A 22939-nucleotide genomic window follows, 5' to 3' on the forward strand; every position below is an offset into this window, starting at 1 on the left:
GATGCTTGTTTCTGAACCAGAAAGCTGGTCTTCACCAGATACCGGATCTGCCAGCACTTTGATATTGAACTTCTAGCCTCCAGAACTATGAGAAATAAATTTCTGTTGTTCCGTTGTCTAAGCCACCAGACTATGGTATTCTGTTATAAAAGCCTGTGCAGACTAAGAAACTTGGCAACCAGTTTTATTGTATTTTAATTTCATCAAGTACCTATAGGAATATGAGCTATTTTTCATCTTGCTGTTCATCTAGCAAGTCTACAACATATTTGAATGAAGATTTCTAAGTTGGAATACTCTTCTACCTTATGTTATCTCAATTGCTCTGTGTCAGAGAACCATAAGGACCCATCTTTTAAATGATGTGCTCTTCCTCACTTCCTGAAAGACCCTCCTCTCATGACAAATCCATAAATATACATCTTTATGATGAACAGCCTCTGAACAGAAGGTTCTGGTTCTACCCTCGAAAACAGATGGGTTCATCGGTTGCTCAACATCTGGGCATATTTGTGGAGCAAACCCTACAGAAATAAAATCTGGAAGAGGTCACCCTGGAAAATGAAAATGCCAATAGCAGACCACACTGTTTAGGTAATTCTCTTTTTAGCACTATACACCTTAGGAATGGCTAGTGATCATCACCCAGAAGAGACTGATTAATCTCTAGAAGTGTTTCCAAGAAAATACTGACAATGGTTCAGTTGGGAACAAACCCAGCTTACAGAGCAAAATCATTGGTGGTCAAAAGGAATAAATAAAAAGAGCTTCTACCAGGATTTGGTGGGACAGAAAGTAGTTTGGGTACAGGTACTCCCTAAGTCCTTGGTGAAGGCTGGGGCTCAAAAAGAAATGCTATTCATCCCGGTCTGAGTGGGAAAAATATCCCTTTAAAACACTCTTTCACCATAGCTGAAAAATGGTGATAAATAACAATACTGTATTCGCTTAATAACATGCTTTTAAAATGATTGCATATGTGGAACCAGCTTTTCTTAAGTGGTTGACTGTTGGGATAAAAAGAAGAAAAATAAAATTACAGAGAATTTAATTCAATGGGGCCCTGAATAGATTATCAAGAGAATGTGTTTCTGCAAAAGTGACCTGCAGGCTTGGAATTCATTTGAACCCCGTGGGGAGCGATGGTGGAGGGTGATCCTGTACCTGAAGTTTGGGCTATTTTTTTTTTTTAAGATTTTATTTATTTATTTGACAGAGACAGAGATAGTGAGAGCAGGAACACAAGCAGCGGGAGTGGGAGAGGGAGAAGCAGGCTTCCTGCCGAGCAGGGAGCCCGATGTGGGGCTCGATCTCAGGACCCTGGGATCATGACCTGAGCCGAAGGCAGACGCTTAACGACTGAGCCACCCAGGCGCCCTGGGCTCTCTTTGTAGTTGCAATCTCCCCATACTAGTTCGTGAATAATAAGAAGCTGCAGGATGTAAGCCCAGAAGAAACAGCTCCTGATCACCCATTTGCCAGCTTTTAAGACAACCGAATAGCTGAGGGTAAGAAGACATCCACACATCCACCTTCTGCTGCTGCCTGGAGAGTCTTTGAACACAACAATAAAAACTCTCCTGAAAAATGATTCCCTAGTGGGGAAAGGTTATGATTTATAAGCTCTATTCAAACGATAAGAAAAATGGTCTAGAATTTAAAAAAAAAATGCACTGTGAGCACAGATTTTTTTGATAGGTTACATTGCTCCTCTACTTGAAAATAAATAAGAATGATGGTGTTCTCTATGGACTTATTCTTACAATTAAATGCTCTTTACATTTGTTAGTGCTAAACGAGTGAAGTCTTTCCATTTTAGTTAAAAGATGCCTCAACGTTCAGATATCAGAGTACTCAGAATTTGACATAAAATCTTTTTATGTTTGCTCGTCTGCTTCCTTGTAGGACCTCGGCAGCCAGGTTTTAACTTGGGATCAAAACTAGTCATGCTCAGGATTGAGAAAATGGAATTTAATCAGTAGGTCCTGTTCATCATGGTTTTAGCTGGGTATGATCCTCTAAAGAAGTAATCTGATTGAGAAGTTGTTCATTTGGAACTGAAATGGGTTGCTTTGCTAATAAGGACTGTGAAAATGAGTAACTAATGTGAAGGAATACTTTTTTCCAAGGAGCTTGGGATGCCATCCAAATCCTCCTGTTTAAGGACGATATAATTATTGCTGAGGTGGTGCTCACATAGATGGATGGCGATTCCAGGAACAGCCAGTGCCAGGATGAGGTCAATCAGAGAGCACACTGAGGCCATAGCCTGGCCCTTCAGAGGACAAGGGCTTTGCAACCCAGATGCTTGAGACTAGAGGGGCTGCCCAGAGACACAGAGATGGCTCCCCTGAGCCTGATTTCTTAGAGGGCTCTCGCATCTAAGACTTCACCAGGCTCTGTGCTGGCTGTTGAATCATTTACTCAGGCTGAGAACAGCTGATGGGAAATCTGTATTCTGGGGCATTGCTCCAGTTCCACTTTATTAGAGTGTAATTTCTCATGCTGGGCAAGGATGAGCATGCACACAGTTCCACCAGCTAAGGGATCCTCTGCTGATCTGCCCATTCGCAGGGATATGTCTCACTGCCTTGGAGGGACAGGACGGCTAGGGTTAGGCGCAGGGAAAGTGAGAGCAGAGCACATTCACATTTTATTTTCATGAGGACAGTACTGGATCGTTATTGGAGGAACCAATTCAATACCTCCAACACAAATTACAGGACAAATCCTTGAACCTCATGCTACCAGTAACTGTGAGAGATTCAAAGAAATGTCATTATTTTCTGCCCTTAAGGAGCTTATAATCTGTTTAGGGGAAGCAAACCATGAACACATGCAAAGTGAAATGACAGTAATAGAGAATAATCACAGACATAATAATAGAAGGGATAATTCTTGTCTGTAAACTCTAACTGTTGACTGCTTCTTGACAGTCAACAGAGTTTACAGACAAGAATTCCATATAAGAATTAGAGGAAACACTTGAGGGAGAAGGGTAAGGGATCAGGCAGAGTCTTAGTAAAAGATTAAGAGCTTTTTGCTTGTAAGAGATGTTGACTATTTGGGCAGTATTCTACCTCATAGGGTTACTGTGAAAATTAAACACGATGTAATATTCTTAGCATGGTGCCCAAGAGAGAGCTTGATAACATTTATTACTAGAGAAGAGGAGGCATTCCAAGTGGCAGCAGGCAAACATGGGCCCTGGGACAGGCAAGCAAAAGTTGTCTCTCAGGGGTAAGTAACTAGCCCAGCCTTGAAGGAACAGAATCGCGAGGAGCTGTTGGTAAAAAGTGGCTGTGTCCATGTTACCTAGGGTCTTGGATATAAGAGTAGTGTGTTTGCACTTTACCCTGTAGATATTTCTTTTTTAAAAGATTCTATTTATTTATTTGAGAGAGAGGCGGGGACAGAGAGAGAGAGAGAGAAAGAGAATGCGTGCACAAGCCGGGGGAGGGGCCGAGGGACAGGGGAGACAGACTCCCCGCTGGGTGGGGAATCTGACGGTCCCAGGATCCTGCGATCATGACCTGATCCTGTGATCATGACCTGAGCTGTAGTCAGATGCTTAACTGACTGAAGCCCCCAGACGCCCCTACTCTGTAGATATTTCTATCATGAGTATTATAAGCAAGGACTCATTATAGGAAGATTGGACTATCCATAGCAAGTGGCATATTTGTTGATACACTTCACATCATTCGCACCTGCACCCCCACTCCTACCCTAGCCCCCAGCTACCTCCTGCAGCGGGAAGTAAATCTCACTAATAAATGTGATGAGATTGATTTGATTTAAAGCATATGTACATCAGTACAGACTATGAACACAATCTTATCTTTTTTGTATATGTAGATTTTCTACAAGATTATGAAGACATCTGCTTATCTTATGGCCCGTGAGTTATATTTAGAAGCCAGATACCTGGAGGAAAACTGGCATTTTATATGATGTCCCGCACCTGCCCTATACTTCTCTTACAAAAGCACTCACATAAACGGTGTGGGCGAGACCATTATGCCTCCGGAGTGAGCTGCTCTCAGCATAAAGCTCACAGGGAAAGCACGGTGTCATTGAAGGAATCCAAAGCAGAGGTTCATTTAAGGATTAAGGGAATATGGTGTTACTTGTTACAAAGCTGGTTCAGAACTCTGAAAGGAAACTTGCTTTTGCAAACCAACGGGAAAAAAAAGGAATGAGACTCATTTTCCAATTCCCATGTCCAATGGCATGGGTATGACTTAAGGAACTTTCTAGCAGTGACTTTTGGCGCTGGAGCATTGATTGGTCAAAGTTTACAATGATTTAGAGAAGGTCAAGTTCCCAGCATCGGCACCAGTTGCACCAATTACCTGTGCTTTTTAGGCGATCAATGAACAAGGCTCAGCATGGAGGTTTGAAGAAAATCCACTGCTAAAACCTAAACCAATAAAATGTAAGATGAGGCGCTTACTGGTTACTGATATTTAGAGACTTCATTTAGGGCAGGGCTTTGTAACCATGAGGCAATAAAAGGAGTGTGCCGGGACACGGGTGTGCTAAGACCGCGAATGTTCTTGAGGATGGTAGGGTGAGGTGTCGGGTAGGGCCTCCTGGGGGGGGGGGGTCCTTTTATCTCCGGTAGCCTCGTTCCTTTTTTTTTTTTTAAGATTTTATTTATTTATTTGAGAGAGAGAGAGAGTGAGAGAGAGAGCACAAGAAGGGGTAGGGTTAGAGGGAGAAGCAGACTCCCCGCTGAGCAGAGCCCAAAGTGGGACTCGATCCCGGGACTCCGGGATCATGACCTGAGCCGAAGGCAGTCGCTTAACCAACTGAGCCACCCAGGCGCCCTTTTTTTTTTTTTTTAAAGATTTTATTTATTTATTTGAGAGAGAGAATGAGAGAGAGCACATGAGAGGGGGGAGGTCAGAGGGAGAAGCAGACTCCCCACCGAGCAGGGAGCCCAATGTGGGACTCGATCCCGGGACTCCGGGATCATGACCTGAGCCGAAGGCAGTCACTTAACCAACTGAGCCACCCAGGCGCCCAGCCTCATTCCTTTTATCTTAGTGTGTTACACAAATGTTATCGTTTCACAAGTGTGCCGAGTGACAAGGGGAGGGAAACACTGCCTTAAATCGCCTTAAAAGGGGAGCTGGATTTATGTATTTAAGTGCTTGCTTCAGATCATTTCTTAACAGAAGAGCCACCTTCAAAACATAATCAAAAACGAACGTTACACAGGTTAAAATGATAGCCTGATGGGGCACCTGGGTGGCTCAGCCGTTAAGCGTCTGCCTTCAGCTCAGGTCGTGATCCCAGGGTCCTGGGATCCAGCCCCGCATCGGGCTCCCTACTCTGCGGGAAGCCTGCTTCTCACTCTCCCACTCCCCCTGCTTGTGTTCCCTCTCTCGCTGTCTCTCTCTCTCTGTCAAATAAAATCTTTAAAAAAAAAAAAAAAAAAAAATGATAGCCTGAGCCAATGAAAAATATGATCCAGGCCTCAGATGTACCCCGGGCTTTGCACACACAGACAAAATGAACCTAATACCTCATTTCCATGCTGATTCATGGCATCGTATAATTTAGAGCTGGAAGCGGCTGTGAAGACCACCTTTCCTTATATTTTAGATGAAGAGGCACACAGAACGACCCTTGACGTGTTCAAGGGACACAGCTGGTGGTGGATAAACTGAAGTTCTGGCGTGCTGTCCAATGCGCTTAGCGTGGAACTTAATCCCCTTGTGTCAGGGCAAGACCAAAGAAACCTCGTCGGCTTTTGGTTTTAATTTGTACCTCCCCTAAGGTCAAGTGACTATTCAGTGGCTGCATGGTCTATTGGGTGAGTTTTGGTGGGAAAAATCCTAAACTGCCTCATGGCTTACTCACTTTTATTTCATTCTTTTTAGGAAACTATGCCTTAAAATGTCATAAAAAGGCCTGCTAGCTAAGCTTTTGAATTTCCAGAATAACTTTTTAAACTCCAGAGCCCATGGATGTCATCAAAGACTTGAGAAAAGTCATCAGGGCATTTTACCGAAGCTAACTAACTTGTTCTAGAATGTCGGATTACAGTGGGCCTGAGGGAAAGTTAACAATGACCAAGTCTGTGTTCCAAGCTGTGTCAGAGAAAGCGCACCCGCGGAAACAGAGGGGTTTAGCACCAGCGCGGAGCTGAAGGACTGTGAGCCAGCAGTGCGCTGACAGGTGATACGCTTGCATCTTCTTTTTTTGTTTTTCTTTTGACTCCTCTATAAGCCAAGAGTGGCTTGAATGGTGTGCAGAGCCTGCTGATGTACAAAGTAAGGTCAATGGCCAGGGGGATGTGTGGGAAGGGGCTCCTTCCTAGGATGGGGATGCTGGCCTGCTGGGGGAGGGAGGTTCCCTGAGGGCCCCAGCCCTCACTAGCCACTTAGCCTGCAACAGTGCCTGCCTATGACCTGGCATTTTGGGATGGGTGAGAGCACCCGCACACCCCCAGAATGATCACCAAACCCTCCCCCCATCATCAGTCTCCATCTGCTCATCTCACCTCCTTTCTCATGCACCCCACTATCTGGCGCCCGCTTCACACTCACCCTCCTCCAGAAAGGCTCAGCCCCTTCCTATGTAGCTCCTGAGGCCCCAGCCCCGCGCCACAGAAACCAGAGTCGAGGCTGTTGAGACAACAGGAAGGCAGGCAGGAAGGGCGGGGAGATGGTGCCCCCGCGGGGCCGCTTCCAGGGTTGCTGCAGCCGCTGTCCCCGAATATGCCCTCCCTCGCAGCTTGGAATGGGCCTGCAGCTCCGTTTACAGATCCCTTCCACAAGCTGCCCAGCTCTGCCACTGACGTCTAAGTGCCCATGTATGTCTACCCCGTAAATGCCAACATAACCTGCCTGATGGATCACGGAAAACCAGGAGACTGACGGTTACTTTTATTTCATCATTTGTGCCAAAGCCCTTCCTGGGGCCCTCTGGGGGGACAGTGGGTTTGGGGCGGGTGGGGGCAGCAGCAAGCACCCCCGAGGACAGGTTATAGCTCCGCAATAAAACCTGGATGTTAGGGCTCAGCCTTGAGCTGGGGTGGCCAAGAGATCAACCTGGTCAACCGCACTGCGTGTGGCCATGGGGACATCTTTACAGCGCAAGCTTCTGCTCTACGTGGAGGCAGAAAGTTACCCGAGTCTTCTCTACCCTGTGTACCCGGACCTCCGTGACAAGAGAGTTCGTCAAAGGCAGGAAATGCCTTGAACTCCCCAAATATATCAAATTTCCAGTTTTTGGGAAGCTTCTAAGGTTGTTTCCAGTATTCTATGTTTATCAATAATATGGCAACGGACATCTCTGTCTACAAACCTTCGTTAGAATCTTTTTAAGAATTTAAAATTCAGTTGCCTGCTACTCTTATCCTAGGCTCTGGTCTGCAAACAACTTTGTTTTCCCTTGGATCTAATTTTTTTTTTAAGATTGTATTTATTTATTTGAGACAGAGAGACAGAGAGACAGAGAGAGAGCGGGGGAGGAGCAGAGGAAGAAGGACAAGCAGATTTCATGCTAAGCGCAGAGCCTGACGTGGGGCTTGATCCCAGGACCCTGAGATCATGACCTGAGCTGCAATCAAGAGTTGGATGCTTAACGGAGTGACCCACCCAGGCGCCCCACCCTGGATCTAATTTTAACGTCTGAAAAAAAGACTTAATATTTTGGACAATGGGACAAAAATGCTCAGGAAACTTGCTTATTCCCACTTTAATTCAGGAAGGATATTCCTGCTCCTCAGACGGAGGCTTCTAAGTTCTGTCTGCTCCCAAGCATTATTTGGCCTCCTGGGTCACTGGCTTTGGAAGGAAGCAGTGTGTTCCTTAATTACATTAACAAATATAAAGGAAATTTCTTCTTAATTTTTTGGGAAATAATATTTTGAAAAAAAGATGTGAGGCTCGGTAATGAGCCGGACTAAATGCCAGGTAATAAATAAGCCAGAAACCCCACCTCCCACGTTCTCAACTGGTTGAACATCTGGCATCCCTGGCAAAGTTTTCTCCCGGACTGAGGAAGCTCTGGAAAATAATTCTTTTTTTCACCTTCAGGGTGGTGAAATTTACACTTGGGTTCTCCATCTCTCCTGTCTTCTCTGATACAGTCCATGGAGACATATTATTTGTAGGAGATTCTAAAAGGCACAGCTTCGGGCCTGAATTTGGATGTTTCCGGTGATTTTTCTAGTTTATTGGCTAGTGAATTCTGGGGAGACTTCTAGCCTGAAGCCTCAGCAAAGACACGCACACTTAGATGGACTGGTGTGCCTGCCACGGCTCTAGCCCCTCACCCCCGACCCAGGCTGCAGGGGGGCGGCGGGCGGGGCAGACTGTGCTGCCAGAAGGTCAGCACGTGGGATGGGGAGATGGCCCTTCATGTGCTGCTCTGGGAGAGTGGGGGCTCTGACTCATGCCTGACAGAGGAGACAGCCAGTGTGAGCTCTGCTCTATCCGAGAAGCGGCAGCTGATGGAATGGAAAGATAATGCTGGTCTGGACAGCAACGGTGACATACTGAGTACTTCTCTGAGTCAGACCTGTTCCGAGCACTTCCACGTACTCATTCATTTAACCCTCCGAGCAATCCCTCGACGTAGATAGTAACATTATCTTGTCTTTACAGCCAAGGAAACTGAGGCCCAAAGAGTCATGTAACTTCCTCGAGGTCACACAGGTAGGAGATGATGAAGCCAGGCAGTATGATTTTAGCCAGTTCGCCTCTCAAAGGCGTAACAGTGCTCTGTCTGCCAACGAAAGGCTCAGTAGCCATGAGAAAAACCACGATCATGTTTGTGGTCCTTGGGCTCAGGTAAGACAGGAAGAGAGAAATCACCCAAGACCCAGGAATGACTGTGACTCCCGAGTACCTGATGGTATCACGCTCTCCGGTCTCAGAGAATCAAGGACCCTTGATATTCTGACAATGGATATGTGGCATGAGGATGGCTCTTTACCATTCATGAGGTACTTAGCCTTTCTCTTCAAAATTTAGAGCTCAAAATTATAACAGAACTTAAGTATGCAACAACAGCATCAGGCCCAGAAAGCTTTTAGGTGGGTGCTGCAAATTATATATTGTAAACGCTACAGGCCATCATTATAATAACTGCTCTTCCCACAGAACATGGGGGCAACCTGTGTTTTGAATCCTTAAATTGAAAAGAAATAAATATGTGAAAAAAGAAGCCAGGAAACATCATGAATATATTTCCACTCTCCAGGGTGATGTAAAATAATACCATTTGGAAAATGGCTAGAATTATTCTTTTGAGGTCAGTCTAATGTCACTTGGTAGGAAGAAAAATTCACATTAATTGTAAGCATTTGCACCTGTTGTTTTCCAGCTCTACCTATGCATGGATTTTATTTGCAATAGAAAAAGCATCTGCGGCTTTTCTGTGTGATAAGTGCATGTGTGTGCGGGCGCGCGCGCACACACACACACACACACACACACACACACACAATTCTCTATGCATTTAGCAATAATGCAATCACACTTCAAAGACATCTGAGACCTTAAATACATGTTGAACACTTTCCTTGTGGTGGTCTACTTTTTATTTTTATTCCGGTCCTTTAGGTATCCTGCCCCAGTAAACAATTTGCTTGAGTGGAATAGCTACAAAAGCTCTCTGTGAATATTTTCCCTAAGTGTAAATTATTGGAAGGCTGTTTATATAATTTATGAAAATCTTTAGTCTTATGTCCTTTTAATCTTGTTGAATCTATCGTACTGACAGAATCCTGCTTTTACTCTGTGCTTAAAGATTGGATTTATTTCTTCATCTTATCATGCAGGAAAAGAGAAATGAAATTGTACTTTCAGATGTATGTACTTTCATTTCTGCACATACTCACTGAGGTTCAACACTTCTATAGTTTTCACTCGAGTTTGTCAAAGGTAAAGTGAAACAGGGTCATTCTTTCCATTCAATCCTGGCGGTGTTTTGAGAACATTAACTGTATCATAAAAAATTTTTATTCATTCTCAATGATTTGGCTTCTTGAGTATTGTTTGACAACCACCCCCCCCTTACCCCACGTGCTGGAAACAACCACAGTTTATAAGAATTTTAGGACCACAACATGACTCAATTATTTTTTGGTCTTGATGCTCTCTATTTTGGTGTTTCTATCCATAATATTTTGGGCTAAATCACTTCAACATGAAAAACGAGCAAGTTTTCCTATTGGCTTTTCTGTCCTACCATCTGCTGGCAGCCAAGTAACTTCTGCAATAGTGTTGCTGAAAGGAAAACCACCAAGGAAGACTGAGGGTCTACAAGATGACCGATTGCAAGAGAACTACAACCTCTGACTGTTACCTGTTGTACAGACTCCCAGATTTGGAGGAGCCCTAGGTGAAGTCCTGTATGTCCCCCCATCCACTGCTATCACCCTGGGAGAAGGTTCCAGGATCTCTGCACCCACAGGGCTGTTTTCATGAGCTCCTGATTCTGTCTCATGCTTCCACTCTTGCTCTCTTCCCCCTGATTTCATTTTGTACAAGAGCAGACTTAAAAAATATAAGTCGGATTTCTGTCCATTGCCTAACCCCCTCCGTGGTTCCCATGGACTTAGACTATAGTCCAGACTTCTTCCCATGGGCGTGTGAAGCCCTGTGCAGCCTAGCTCCTGCCTAGTCCTCTGTCTTAGTCTCAGGCCGCTCTCTCATGTCCATTCTATCATAGCCACACTGGGCTTCTGTAGAGTTCTTGAATGCTGAGCTCCTTCCTGGACTGCTTTCCCCCGAGATCCTTTGCATATCTGGTTTCATCCTATCAAGCAGGAAGGGGCTCCTCTCCCCTCACACCAACACTCTCACACTACTCAGTTTTATTTCCTTCCCACTGAAATAGAAACAAAGAGTTTTATGGGGGCTGTGGGGTCAGGGGGACATTAGATGTGATCTTGCATTCTTCTTGAGCCAAAGGTTCAGCAACGTTTGGCTAACCCTATGTTAAGGATGTCTTATTTGTGCCCACAGCCCAGAAGCTTCTGGCTCCCCAAGATGCCTACAACAGTCCTCCGATCTGCATGTCCAGTCTCCCCACCACCAGGACAAAATGAGCACAAGACCTCTTACTGAAAGGCAAGCACAGCCATCACTTACTGATAGTGGATCCAGACTCAGGTCTGTTCAGGGAGCTGATGATGACAAAGCCGAAGCCTTCGTTCTCCTTGCGGTGAATGACCACATCGCTGGTCTGCAGGCTGTGGGAGGCGAAGCCTTCAGGTGGAGAGGCACTGCTACTGGGGGCGGCGTGGTTGTTGTTGGTGTAGGTGGCGTAGTCACTGCGTGGGGAGCTGTGGTGGGTTGACACAGAGCCTGGACTCCTCCCGTTCTCTGGGCAGGGCTCCCCTGCAATACACAGTGTACCCGGGCCCTTGGTTATTTAACAAGGGTCTTGATGAGTGCCTCTGTGTACTAGGTGCAGTTCTAGACATTGGCATCGTTATAAGACTGGCTGACTGGCTTCTAGTCCCCACGAGCGCAGAGCGTTTGGAAGGCTACAAACCCAGCTACGGAGCACCCAGGTCCAAGCCCCATTCCATTCTTCACAGCAAACACAGCTAACCCCTCATCAGCTTCCTCTGTGCTGCTACTAGTTTGTAGCTTCCTCTTGTTAAATCTGCAACCCCCACCCCTACCCCCTGCCCAGGACAATGCCTGGTTTTAGATAATGAGCTTTTTTTTTTTTTTTCAGATGTATTTATTCATTTGAGAGAGAGAGAGGTGGGAGAGGGGCAGAGGGAGAGGGGGAGGGGAAGCAGACTCCCCACTGAGCAGGGAGCCCCACACGGGGCTCAATCTCACGACCTGACCCTGAAATCACCACCTGAACCAAAACCAAGAGTAAAACGCTGAACCGACTGAGGCACCCAGGAGCCCCTAGATATTGAGCTTCTTAGCTGCATAATAATAACTGATCAAAGATTACAAAACAGGTGGACAGTATCTTAAACTGCATTGTGCACAAGAATTACTTAAAGAACTTGTAAAAACTGTGCATCTTCAGGGTCCATGTGTGGAAAGTGTATTCAGTAGGTTTAGGAAGACTGGGCACAGGAGAGAGAAGCCCAGTGAGGTTTCTTTCTAGGGCACCATTGAGCAATGCTGCTGGAGGGGTAACAGCCCAGGATGTCCATATAAAGAGACTTATCATAATTTTACTAAAGAATCACGGTTTTATTTAATTTTGCGATATTCTTTTAGCCTAGAAGTGATAATTCACTCTGTGTAGGTGGAAAACATCTTTCTTAAAGGATCCTTCCTCTATTCACTCACTCTAGGATTAAATCTAACAATGATGTCAGGCCAAGGGACGATGCATTTTGAATTTCTGAGAGAGGTGTGGGTGGCATTGCTCATTTATATTCTACATTATTACAAAACATTATCAGCCAGATAAACCAAACCAATACTTCCATGAGAAAACAAGCTTATTTACAGGGAGAAATGATAGAAAGCTGGCAGCCAAGAGAAGCTGCTTTTTAAAAATGAAAGTTCATCTGTCATTGAGAAAGAATTTTGTCATTTTAATTTAATACCTAGGTTTTGGTATTCTGATTAAAAGAACTGAAGCGGGCACCCAGAATACTGTAATTAGAAATAGGACTGTTTCATCTCATCTTACAATTTGATTAGTGTGCTCAAAAGATGTTTATGGAACAGAGAAATAGTAAGAAGGAAAGTAACCACAATTAATGATTCCTTTTTGGGTCTCTAGATATGGTCTCCTATTTAGAGCTCTGGTAGGGGTCTCATAAGGCAAGTTAAAAATAATTAGCAAAAGTTCCAGTGAAGGCTCTTAACTTGATAAGCTGCAATTCCATTCTGAAATGAAAAATCAAATTTCAAAATCAAAAATCATTTCAAAAATCGGGGAGAAAGAACACAGACTACAAGAGATTTTTTTTTTTTGTTCTACTGATATGTAAAGAAAAAGGAGCTGCATTTATTCATATACTCAGATTAAAAAATCGTCTTACAAAAATGTATTCATTTCTTGTTTGTAATAGCAGAATAAGACCCAGGCTGCTGCTTATTATCATTTGATAAATTTGAATTTTTCTGTAAGATTTAATTAATCAGGTTTTAATTAAAGAAAACAAATGGATGCTTTTCATCTGTAAGAATTGTACTGAGGTGGGAAAAGAACAAAATGCCAATGTCAAAGCCTTTCCCTCTTTCCTACCAGAATTTAGAACTGCCTGTAAAATGTACCCTCCCCACGAGAAAATATCATCCAAAGACAAGCTGTTATTGTCTTGGTGAAGCACGTGTCCTTTATCAGTCCTTGCGCAAGTTGGAAATAAAGTGATTAGAGATAGTCGGGAGGAAGAAAAACAAACAATTATTAGGCTGCAACATTAAATTGAAAATCTCCCTGAGGTATTGGACCAAATCGGTAACTAGGTGTCATAGGCAGTAACAAGAGAGATCTCCTCTGGCTGTCATATTTCAGGGGTTGAGCGTTGTGCCAGTCACTAAGCAGCAACAAAGGAAAATGATCCGTCTCTGCAGCGAGTGGCTGGGAGTGGCTCTGCCGCGGGTTCTAGAGGGAGAAAGAACGTCATCGACCAATCAACGTGAATGGTCCCTGAGGAAGGGGAAGAGTCCAAAACAGTAACAGAATACCGTTCTATTGCTTTTGGACTCGTCTTTCAACCTCTAGAACAAAGTTCTTCATCTTTAACAACACGAGCACATTTGAAACCAGGGAGTTAAGAAGATTTCCAATGGGCCGTTTTGAGGGATAGAATTGATTCCGCAGTTATTTTTCTACTCAGCGGGCTCTAGATCCAAATGTGACTGTCTTCTTGCCAACGACCCTTTCTGGGGTAGTGCACGAACAGCGTTGTTTTAGAAGAATACAGTGAACGTCACAAAGTGACTAAATACCACGTGCATTTTTTTTTTTTTTAATTCACTACCTTCCAGCATCCCTGACCCATCCTTCTCTCTCTCACACAAATGGATGTATAGAATTCGGGCCATTAGTGTCTACTTAAGCCAAATAATTCAGTTTTAGGTTGAGCTTCTGTTTTGTCCTCACCAGTCAGACTGGAAGTCATCCCTGAGCTGACCGGCAGAGGTCTCTGTTTGGGAAGACAAGCGTTGTTGGCGATGCCATCCAGGTGCGATGGTTTCCATGAGAATAGTCCGCCACTGGCCGGGGGCTGCTCCTGGCCCGCAGACCCATCTGTGATTTGTGTCCAGTGCTGGGCTACACTTTGTCTAATAATTGTTAAAACTGATTGCCAATGTTTTTAAAAAGGGAGATTTTACAGAAATATGGATTTCCAGTTTCTCTTGAAATACCTCGCCGTTCTCAGCCAGAGCTGGGCGGTGGCTACTCCCTTTACCGAGTTTGAGTTTGCAAGCCACCACGGTGCCACCCACCCCCAGTGTCGCCTACCAATTCCTGACTTACTCATTTACCAGTAGAGCGAGGAGGATGGCAGGGCCAAAGGGACTTGTCCAACCAGCGCCCTTGCTTCCCTTCCAGATCACACGCCGGCTACCAGGACTCCAGGGTTCTCCTATAGCAAACACAGCCTGCCTGCTTCCGGGGTGTTCGTGGGCCCCTTCGCAGGGCTGTACCCTAGAAGCACGACAGCACTGGAGATGTCTTGTCTCGAAGCGTGGCTGAGGCCCTGGGGCATGCTGGCCCCGGCTGGAGTGTCCACATGCAGTGTGCATCCTCAGGGGGCCTGATGGAGCAGGGGCAGCCCACAGGCTGCGGCCCCCCCAAAGCCAGAGGCTGGCCTGCCTGCAAGGCATTTGGGTGTGTGCACTCCTGGTCTAGACTCCTCAGAGCAGACAACTTATTTAAATGGGTGACATGCTCACAGACAAAGAAGAGGGAACGTGTTTAGAATTGACAAAAAGTGTAGTAGCCAGGACCAGGGAATCCACTGGCACCCTAAACAATGGCTCAACTTTTCAGCCAGCTGACAAGAAAACTTTCTCTGTCTTGGCACTAAGCCAAGAGTCAGACTTTCCCTTAGATGTGCGAGAAAAGTACTGATGGATAGCTTTAGGACGGACTCTAACGTGTTTTGATTAAGTCATAAAATGTTCTTTCACATCAATTCTGGACTGACACATTAGGAAATTCCTCAGAGACACCCTTCTCTCAGACGAATAGTGTGTATTCAAAATAATGTGTCATTAGGTTGAACGTCTCAAAGCTGAGCTACTAAACATAGAAATATTTATACTTCAGTGTTATAAGTATAATAAATATTTATACTTCAGTGTTATAATATAAGAGTGGCATAATTAAAGCCACTCTTCTACCATCCTTGGGGGGAAAATGGCTAAACACTGGAGCTGGTGGTATGGATAAGACATCTCTCAAAACTAGTTGATTTTTTAAATTTTTAAAAATTTTTGAAAGATTATTTATTTATTTATTTGAGAGCGAGAGAGTGAGTGTGAGAGAGAGAGAACAGGAATGGGGAGAGAGGCAGGGCGAGAGGGAGAAGCCAACTCCCTGCTGAGCAGGGAGCCCGACACGGGGCTCGATCCCAGGACCCCGGGATCATGAAGGCAGCCGGTTAACTGAGTTAGAGCCACCCAGGCGCCCCTAACAACTAGTTTAAAGTGCAAGATCTGTGCTGTACTTATCTGGTAAATGAAATTGGATGCATTATTGGATGTTTCCTTCCTTTACTTCACAGTTTCTCCTTTTTGAGGATCCACCTTGTCATTGTCTCATTGAAAACTTTGCCTTTCTATCTTCAGTGTGTACACTTTTAAAATATTTTAATATCTGCAGAAGGCTTTTGTGTTACTTTAATTTTTGCCCAATGTAACTAACCAGGCGGTATCTCTCCTAATAGATTGAGTGGTTCTCTCTTGAGCGTTACTTGGAAGCTGGTGCCTGGTGCCTTCTGAGGAGGGACAGGACATTTGTACAAGCTGAGGCAAGCATGAGGCTGAAGGCTTTAACCTCTATGACCCCCCTTCTTTCCAGCTCCTGATACCACTCCTTTGTTCGAGAAGGCGGCAACTCTCTCTTCTCACCCCTCTTCTGTCTCTTCACAAGCTGATTGCTTGCTTCCTTCAGCTTTGAACCATCTCATTGTAAGCCAGGCTCACACCTCCCACTGTCTTTGCTTGGGAAAGCATAATAATAATAACAGCCCTTGAAAAGGCATCTTCACTGTCATATCCATTTGTGGCTGTCCCTTCTCGCTGTTGGAGAAACAGCAGCTATGAAGAAAAGCTGCCTTCCTATGCCTTTAAAAAATCTGTTCCATCCTATTTCTAGGCATTTACTTTACTATCAAAGTATCCTTTCCTGAACTTAATCATTTGCAATACTGATGAAGCTTTCAAGGAAGAGTGAGCTGAATTAACTTGGAAACTCTCCTAGTGTGAACAAGCGGTCTGCAGCTGAACATTTTCAAAAATTAAATGCACTTGAAATGCACTCGAAAGCCTAAATGAGTAAAGTTGGTAAGAAATGCAGCAAAGAGCATCTTCACGAAAGTCACATGATCCACAAATTGCAAGAATACATTTTTGCAGCATTTGGCATACACTCCAATAGCTTGGGTTGATTAAAACAAAATTTAATTTGCAATAATCAGCTGGTGGCAAAGGAAGCATGAAATTATGTTGGTGCATTGGTTTTGCACCTTGCAGTATATTTCCTTGTAAATCAGGTATCTTTTTAATTTATCTCTGGGTTACAGAACATACAGCACAGCAAACTTTTTATTAAAAATCACTCTTAGGGAGAGAGACAGTTAAATGTTAACCAAGCAAACACTGTCTTCCTCCTGGCAGCTTGCCCAAGGGGAAGGCATAATTCAAGGTGTTTTACTTCTTCGGTAGGCCGTGAATTTCTGAAGGCGAACGGCACAAGATATATAGCGTCTCTACTGGGGAGGGCTCACAATTCTGACTTGCCCTTTTAAATGATTGCCCTTGATCAAAGTCTAGTTTCTAGAAGACTTGAATAGAAAACGGTTTTTAGTTCGATTAACAAGCCTTATCCTCCCTAGTCATCCACAGCCTGTGATTAGCCAGGGCACCTCCCCAGCCCCCGTTTTTTGATTCAGATGCGTTATAATAATAACACATACGGAAGACTACTTAGGTTAGGGAGTGACATTTGCTAACGGTTGGTCTCACGTCTTTGAATTCCCTGGGAGGGGGCCCGAAGGTGGGCTAAAGCAAGAAGCGTTGGCTGAAGCCAAGACCCTCTGCATTATCGCTGACTCGCTGCAGACTCCCGGGCAAGCTAGCCAACCTCTGGGCCTCGGTTTCCTCATCTGTAACACGAGGGAGCTCCTGCCGCCGAGGTCCCTCCTAATCTGTCTGAGGAGAGCCAGGGGACTGAGCAGAGAGGCCAAGGGCCATGAGGGCAGCAGGTGACAGAACATCATCGGTGCTTTCCTCCTGTAATTCGCAGGGCAAAGTGCAGGCAGTTTGGGACCCTACTGCCAACGTTACTGAGTGCTTAGATTATGAAAAATAGTCGATTTTTGTAACAGACGTATTCATAAAAATACAAACCTTTTTGGGGGGGGAATGAGATGGTGGAATCGTATTATGACTGTGAAGACAGACTTTTAAAAGTGAAGTCTTTGGTGGATTCTTTTATGATGTTAGGGAATAGCTGTAAAGGGCATAATTACTTCTAATTTACGGGTTTCAAAAGTTTGGAGTTAAATGAATTGTGTTTTCGCAGAGTGACGTAGAGCTGTATTTTTGTAATGGTTTTATTGTTACCTTTTATCAGGCTCTACAATGGAGGCTAATTTTCCATCTTAGTTGCCTTATGATGGTATCGAAATGCTGTGGTTCTTGGTTTGTAAACACAATGAGGAACATTTTCCAAAGCTATATTTTCCGCTACCGTAATGTTCCTCTTATAACCAGCAACCACCAAAGAGCAAAGAGCATACACATCTTAAATTAGCCCCAGGCTCTGCTAGAAATTTTTAATGACTGCACTGAAAATGTAGGGCTGAGAGACTGCTTGGAATTATAGCGGGGTGAAAATCTGCATTTTCAAAATCACGGTTACATGTGGAAGATCTAGGCTGACTTTTGTCCTTGTTTAATATAGAAACTGATTTAAAATTTTGTTTCAAGTGTCCTTACCATGTCCCACAAAAGCATTTCACCCCCTGACCCCCAAGCCTCCCTGCTGGCTTGAGCCACACACCTCCACAGAGGATCTTCCTTCTCACAGTGAGGTTGACCTGCCCATTTCGGGCTGCATGGTGCATCAGGTCGATGACATAGCGGTGGGTCTTGCCGGCCACTGGAATCCCGTCGACATAGACAAGCTCGTCTCCCGGGTGCAGGCGGCCGTCTCTGTCGGCTGAACCCATGGCGATGACAGCGCCGATCAAAATCTAGGGAAGCGTGACAAGGAAAGGATATTTACATTTCAACTTTCTTCCCCCCACACATACATAATTTCTTTATGTAAATATAATCATGGATAATAATATTTATATACAACTTCCTTATATATAAATATAATTCTAGACAATAATATCATATATACATATAATTTCTTTATATGTAGGTACAACTTGGTGGAAGGTTTTATTCCCACATTCTGCCCCTTACTCCAAACCTGAGCATGTACTTGAAAAATGAAAAATGAGGGGCCTTTCCCACTCTTCCAGGTTGTTAACTCCTTTCAGAGAAGTAAACGTTTTGAACTCGCTGCTGATGGCCACGAGGTCTGGGGGACACTTGCTTCCTGGTGCACCAGTTATCACCCTTAAGGAAAATTCCAACCCCAAGTACTCTGATGTTATTGGCCACTGTGCATGTAACGAATTGGGGACTGAATCCTGGCTCCACTTCTTGTTTGTGTGGACTTGGGCAAGTCTTAACCTCTGTGAGCCTCAGTTTCTTCATCTGCAAAATGGGGAAATCAAGTAGTGGGAGCTGCTTTATGGACTTGTTGGGAGAACTGAAGGAAATAATGCATGTAAAGCATTTAACTTTGCTCATGGCGCATACTGAGTGCTCAAAAAATGTCAGGGGAAACTAGCTGCTGCATATTATGAAACTGATAATGGTTCAATTTTTTTTTTTTTTTTTGCTTTGCTTTGCTTTGCAAGGCTGGAGGTAAGGAGAAAATAAAATAAAACAAAGTAAAACTCACAGTTGGCTTTTCTGGCCAGGTGACTTAAAAAAAGTTTCAGTCAAACCTTCTCCCGATTTTTGCTCTATTCCTTTGAATATTTCCTTGGAGCACTGTCCCCTGTGTAAAGGACATTCCCAGTTTTGCCTGTCGCCTGAAATGCTTCTGCTTCCTCACACCAAGAAATGAGGAGGAACATATCTGGGAAATGTGTGCATGGGAATTACCCTGAGCCAGGGACTGTCACGAAAGACATAATATAAGATTTCCCACTAGAAACACTCAGGTTAGTGTCCAATAATGAGGCTTTTTTTTTTTTTTTTTCCTTCTCGGAGAAAAAACAACAGCACTAAATATTTTAGTTTCACCGTTTAACCTACGATTTTTCCAACACATGGGCAATGGATATCCTATTTCTTTTGCCAAGTGGCTTAGCCATACAGCATCCGTAGGCAGTCGTAACCCCTTAGCCTGATCATATTGCAGAAGCTATCGTCTAAGTTCTAAGTCTTTATAAAAGGATCCCTTGCTCACAGATGGATTTCTTTCAGGCACAATGATTTCTTTCAAACCCTGGATCTGTGGATCCCAGCTTTTTTGCAGAGCTGCCCCATCGTGACCGCAGGCTGTGTGTCTCAGGCGTGACAACAGACTCATTCTTACATGGTCACACTGCTTGGTGTGGCCTGTCAACATGGCAACCTGACGTGAATGCCCAGGACATCTTGGGTATATGCAAAATCAGAGGCTGAAGAGTGTTCCCTTTTCCTGAAGACTTCCTGGCCTTGGTCCACTGAACAGCTTTTTTATCCATAGGAATGACAATTCTCTATGACTACAGCTACTTCTTCCCTATTCCTGGGGGCGGGCTGGGGATAGATTTGCTTCCACCCTGAATATTGGTGCTCTGAGGAGGGATTCATTATTGCCGTCACAAGGAAAACCTCAGGGTACGGTGAGGTTCTTCCCCTGCAACGTTCCTCACCCATTTCCTATAGGCCAGCAGCTGGGCATGCTTGCTTCGGACATTCTCCCTTTCTCTTACTGTCATGCCAACCTGAATTTATGAGTTTCTTTCTAAAGATGTTCCAGTCTATTCTTCAAAAGACTGAACCCGCTAAGGAGCCTTCAAAGATTTGCTAAGTGCTTTGTGCAAAAGCCAGTTAAAATGAATGTTTATGTTTCTCCACTGCCCCGTGAAAAGCTGTATTTAGCTGGGTTAGTCCCCCAAAATGCTTCAAACTTTAGATTTCCTATGTGTTTTAGTGAGAGAGTTTACAGCTAGTTACAGAGAAGAAAATGGCACGTGAGCTTCTTGGCTGGTTAATTATCAACTTGAAGCTATAGTTCTGACTCTCACTGAGAAAAATGAACCAAAATATAGGTCACATCTGAGAAAGCCATGGCTCCAATTCGGCCCTCCACAAAAATAGTAAAAACAAAATTTCACCTGGGGGAAAAAAAAAACACCCCACCAACCCCCCACCCCCAGCCCCAAATTTCACATTGGAAAATTCCCATTCCTCCCTTGCTGTGAGCAGACAGCAAAGGTATACAGATGCCCTTGAATGATCTTCCTTGTTACCAGGTGATACCAGTTTTAGTATCACCTAAACTAGTATCACCCGTTAAAAGGAAAATCCCAGTAAAACATCTGCTTTTCTGCCGCATTGCTGGGATATGAGTACTAATTAATTAATTTATTTTTTTTTTTTTAAAGATTTTTTTTTTTTTTTTTTTTTTTTTTTTTATTTATTTGAGAGAGAGAGAATGAGAGAGCAAACACATGAGAGGGGGGAGGGTCAGAGGGAGAAGCAGGCTCCCTGCCGAGCAGGGAGCCCGATGCGGGACTCGATCCAGGGACTCCAGGATCATGACCTGAGCCGAAGGCAGTCGCTCAACCAACTGAGCCACCCAGGCGCCCTTTTTTTTTTTTTTTTTAAAGATTTTTTTTTTTTTTATTAATTTATTTATTTAGCAAATATTAATTGAACCCACAGGCACTTTTGGGTGTTAGGAATTCATCTGTGAACAATAAATACAGATCCCTGCCCTTATAGAACTCCTAGTCTAGTGGTCAGACAAGAGTAAGTGTAATAAGTTCTGTTGTATGCTAGCAGGCATGCACCACGGAAAAAAGGGAGCGAGGCGGGGTGGTGGGTGGGTGTCAGTCACGTGGCTGAGGTGGTGGGAGCCCTGTCCTCACTCCACACACCCCTCTTTCTAGCCTCACTGGATCCTTCAGCCTGTGTAGACCCACTCATCAGTTTTCTCATCGCTCTTGGAGGAGTTCTTTATCTTGTCCTTACTGCTTTGGCCCTGAAGGAAGAACTTTGTGGCAAAATAGCTCTAAAAAGACTGCCCCCTGACCCCATGAACAACTGATCCATGGCCTTAGCTTTTCAACTGCCTTCTCTAAAAAACAAAAGAATCACAACTCCACAACTCTATCTTACAGGCTGGGAGGGCATGGAACAAAACGGAGTATTTGATATGAAATAATAGCAATTTGCATTCAAGTGGCTGGTACCCTAGTCAGCCAGCGGAAAAAGCTAACACAAAAAAAGGAGAATGAAAACAAGTAAGAAACAAACAAAACCAAAATCATATGTGCAGTCCTTTTAATTCTTTTAATCCTTTCCTGCTCTACCTAATGCAAGTCCAACCCCGGTAGGTCTGAGCTGCAATAATTATATCCTGGGACAACTTGACAATGTGGCAAGCCCATTTCAGGCTCCTGCCTTCTGAAACTTCTCCACAAGTTTGCACAGACTCCCTGACCAAGGAGTCTGTCTATCATTACCTCTTCTTTCTATGAACAGTTTTTCTCCATTGCAGCGTTTTCTAAATCTTTCCACCTTGATGCCTTCCCATCTCTTTTTGGCTCACAGCTGGAAATCCCATTTTTGTTCCTTTCTGGCAATTTTTCATTTCTTTCTATTTCTATTGTTATTTAACTGTGAAAAGTATTTCCTCTTGCAGGAAAAATGTCCATATGCTTTGTTGGAGTTGGAGTCCTGCTGTTCATTATTTGCCGAAAGCTATGTTGTTGTGTTTAATGCGCACCCTGAGATGTCAGTACCATTTCGTGTATATGGAGGCAGAAACCTGTTTGATGTAATTTATGAGACCTCCTGTGGTTGGGGACCAAGTCACCTCATGCGCCTCTCCCTTTGTAGCACATCAGCAATTAAATGAGGTCAGCACATTTTGTTTATATATTATCTCTGGGCTCACAATGGAGGAAAGCAGGAAGGAAAGGCTTATGGGAAATCTTTACAGTAGATTCTCTTTCTGACATGGTCTTTCTGAGGGGCAACCTTCTGGTCTTCAAGGCATTACTCTCTGCCTCTGCTTGCTTTAGGAAGATTCAGCCTTCTACTTCAATGGCCTAAGGGTCAAAATTGTAACTTGTAGCCTGCGTGTGTGTTAAATCATTCAAATGAAAGAATAAACCAGAATAAATCTAAATAAACACAACGGGGATAACAAACAATCCACGTAATCTGAGGAGGCTTATCATAGATACCGGATGCCTGCCCACTGCAAGGGAGAAAGGACTCTGGAGTCAAAGTCAATGTTCAGAAGGGTTGGGAACCTGGGAGCGTGTGGACTGACCAGGCACAAAACTGTCCAGAGGCCACATTCACACACCCGAGCTTCATTTTGAGTAATATGTGCTCTATTTGGGCAACAATTTTACTGCTTCAGTGCCAGGCAAATTATCAGCCAGACCCCTCCCTTCTTGAGCCAGCTGAGACCACGCCTTCCCTGTGAGCAGTCATGCAGTCCCTCCTACCCTTGG

At 44.3% G+C, this 22939-nt stretch overlaps 1 protein-coding gene across 10 annotated transcripts in view; it reads right to left on the reverse strand.

Annotated features, from left to right (window-relative positions):
• Positions 1 to 22939, reverse strand: part of MAGI2 (membrane associated guanylate kinase, WW and PDZ domain containing 2) — a 1322716-nt gene that overhangs the window by 121874 nt on the left and 1177903 nt on the right. For all 10 annotated transcript variants that reach the window (XM_078060071.1, XM_078060067.1, XM_078060065.1 and 7 more), the window contains 2 exons: positions 18196 to 18388; positions 11118 to 11366 (listed from right to left, as the gene is read on the reverse strand). In XM_078060071.1, coding sequence (XP_077916197.1) covers positions 11118 to 11366; positions 18196 to 18388 — 442 coding nt within the window. The remainder of the gene's footprint in view (positions 1 to 11117; positions 11367 to 18195; positions 18389 to 22939) is intronic.

Source organism: Halichoerus grypus, chromosome 12 (assembly GCF_964656455.1).
Source record: "Halichoerus grypus chromosome 12, mHalGry1.hap1.1, whole genome shotgun sequence".
NCBI lineage: Eukaryota > Metazoa > Chordata > Mammalia > Carnivora > Phocidae > Halichoerus > Halichoerus grypus.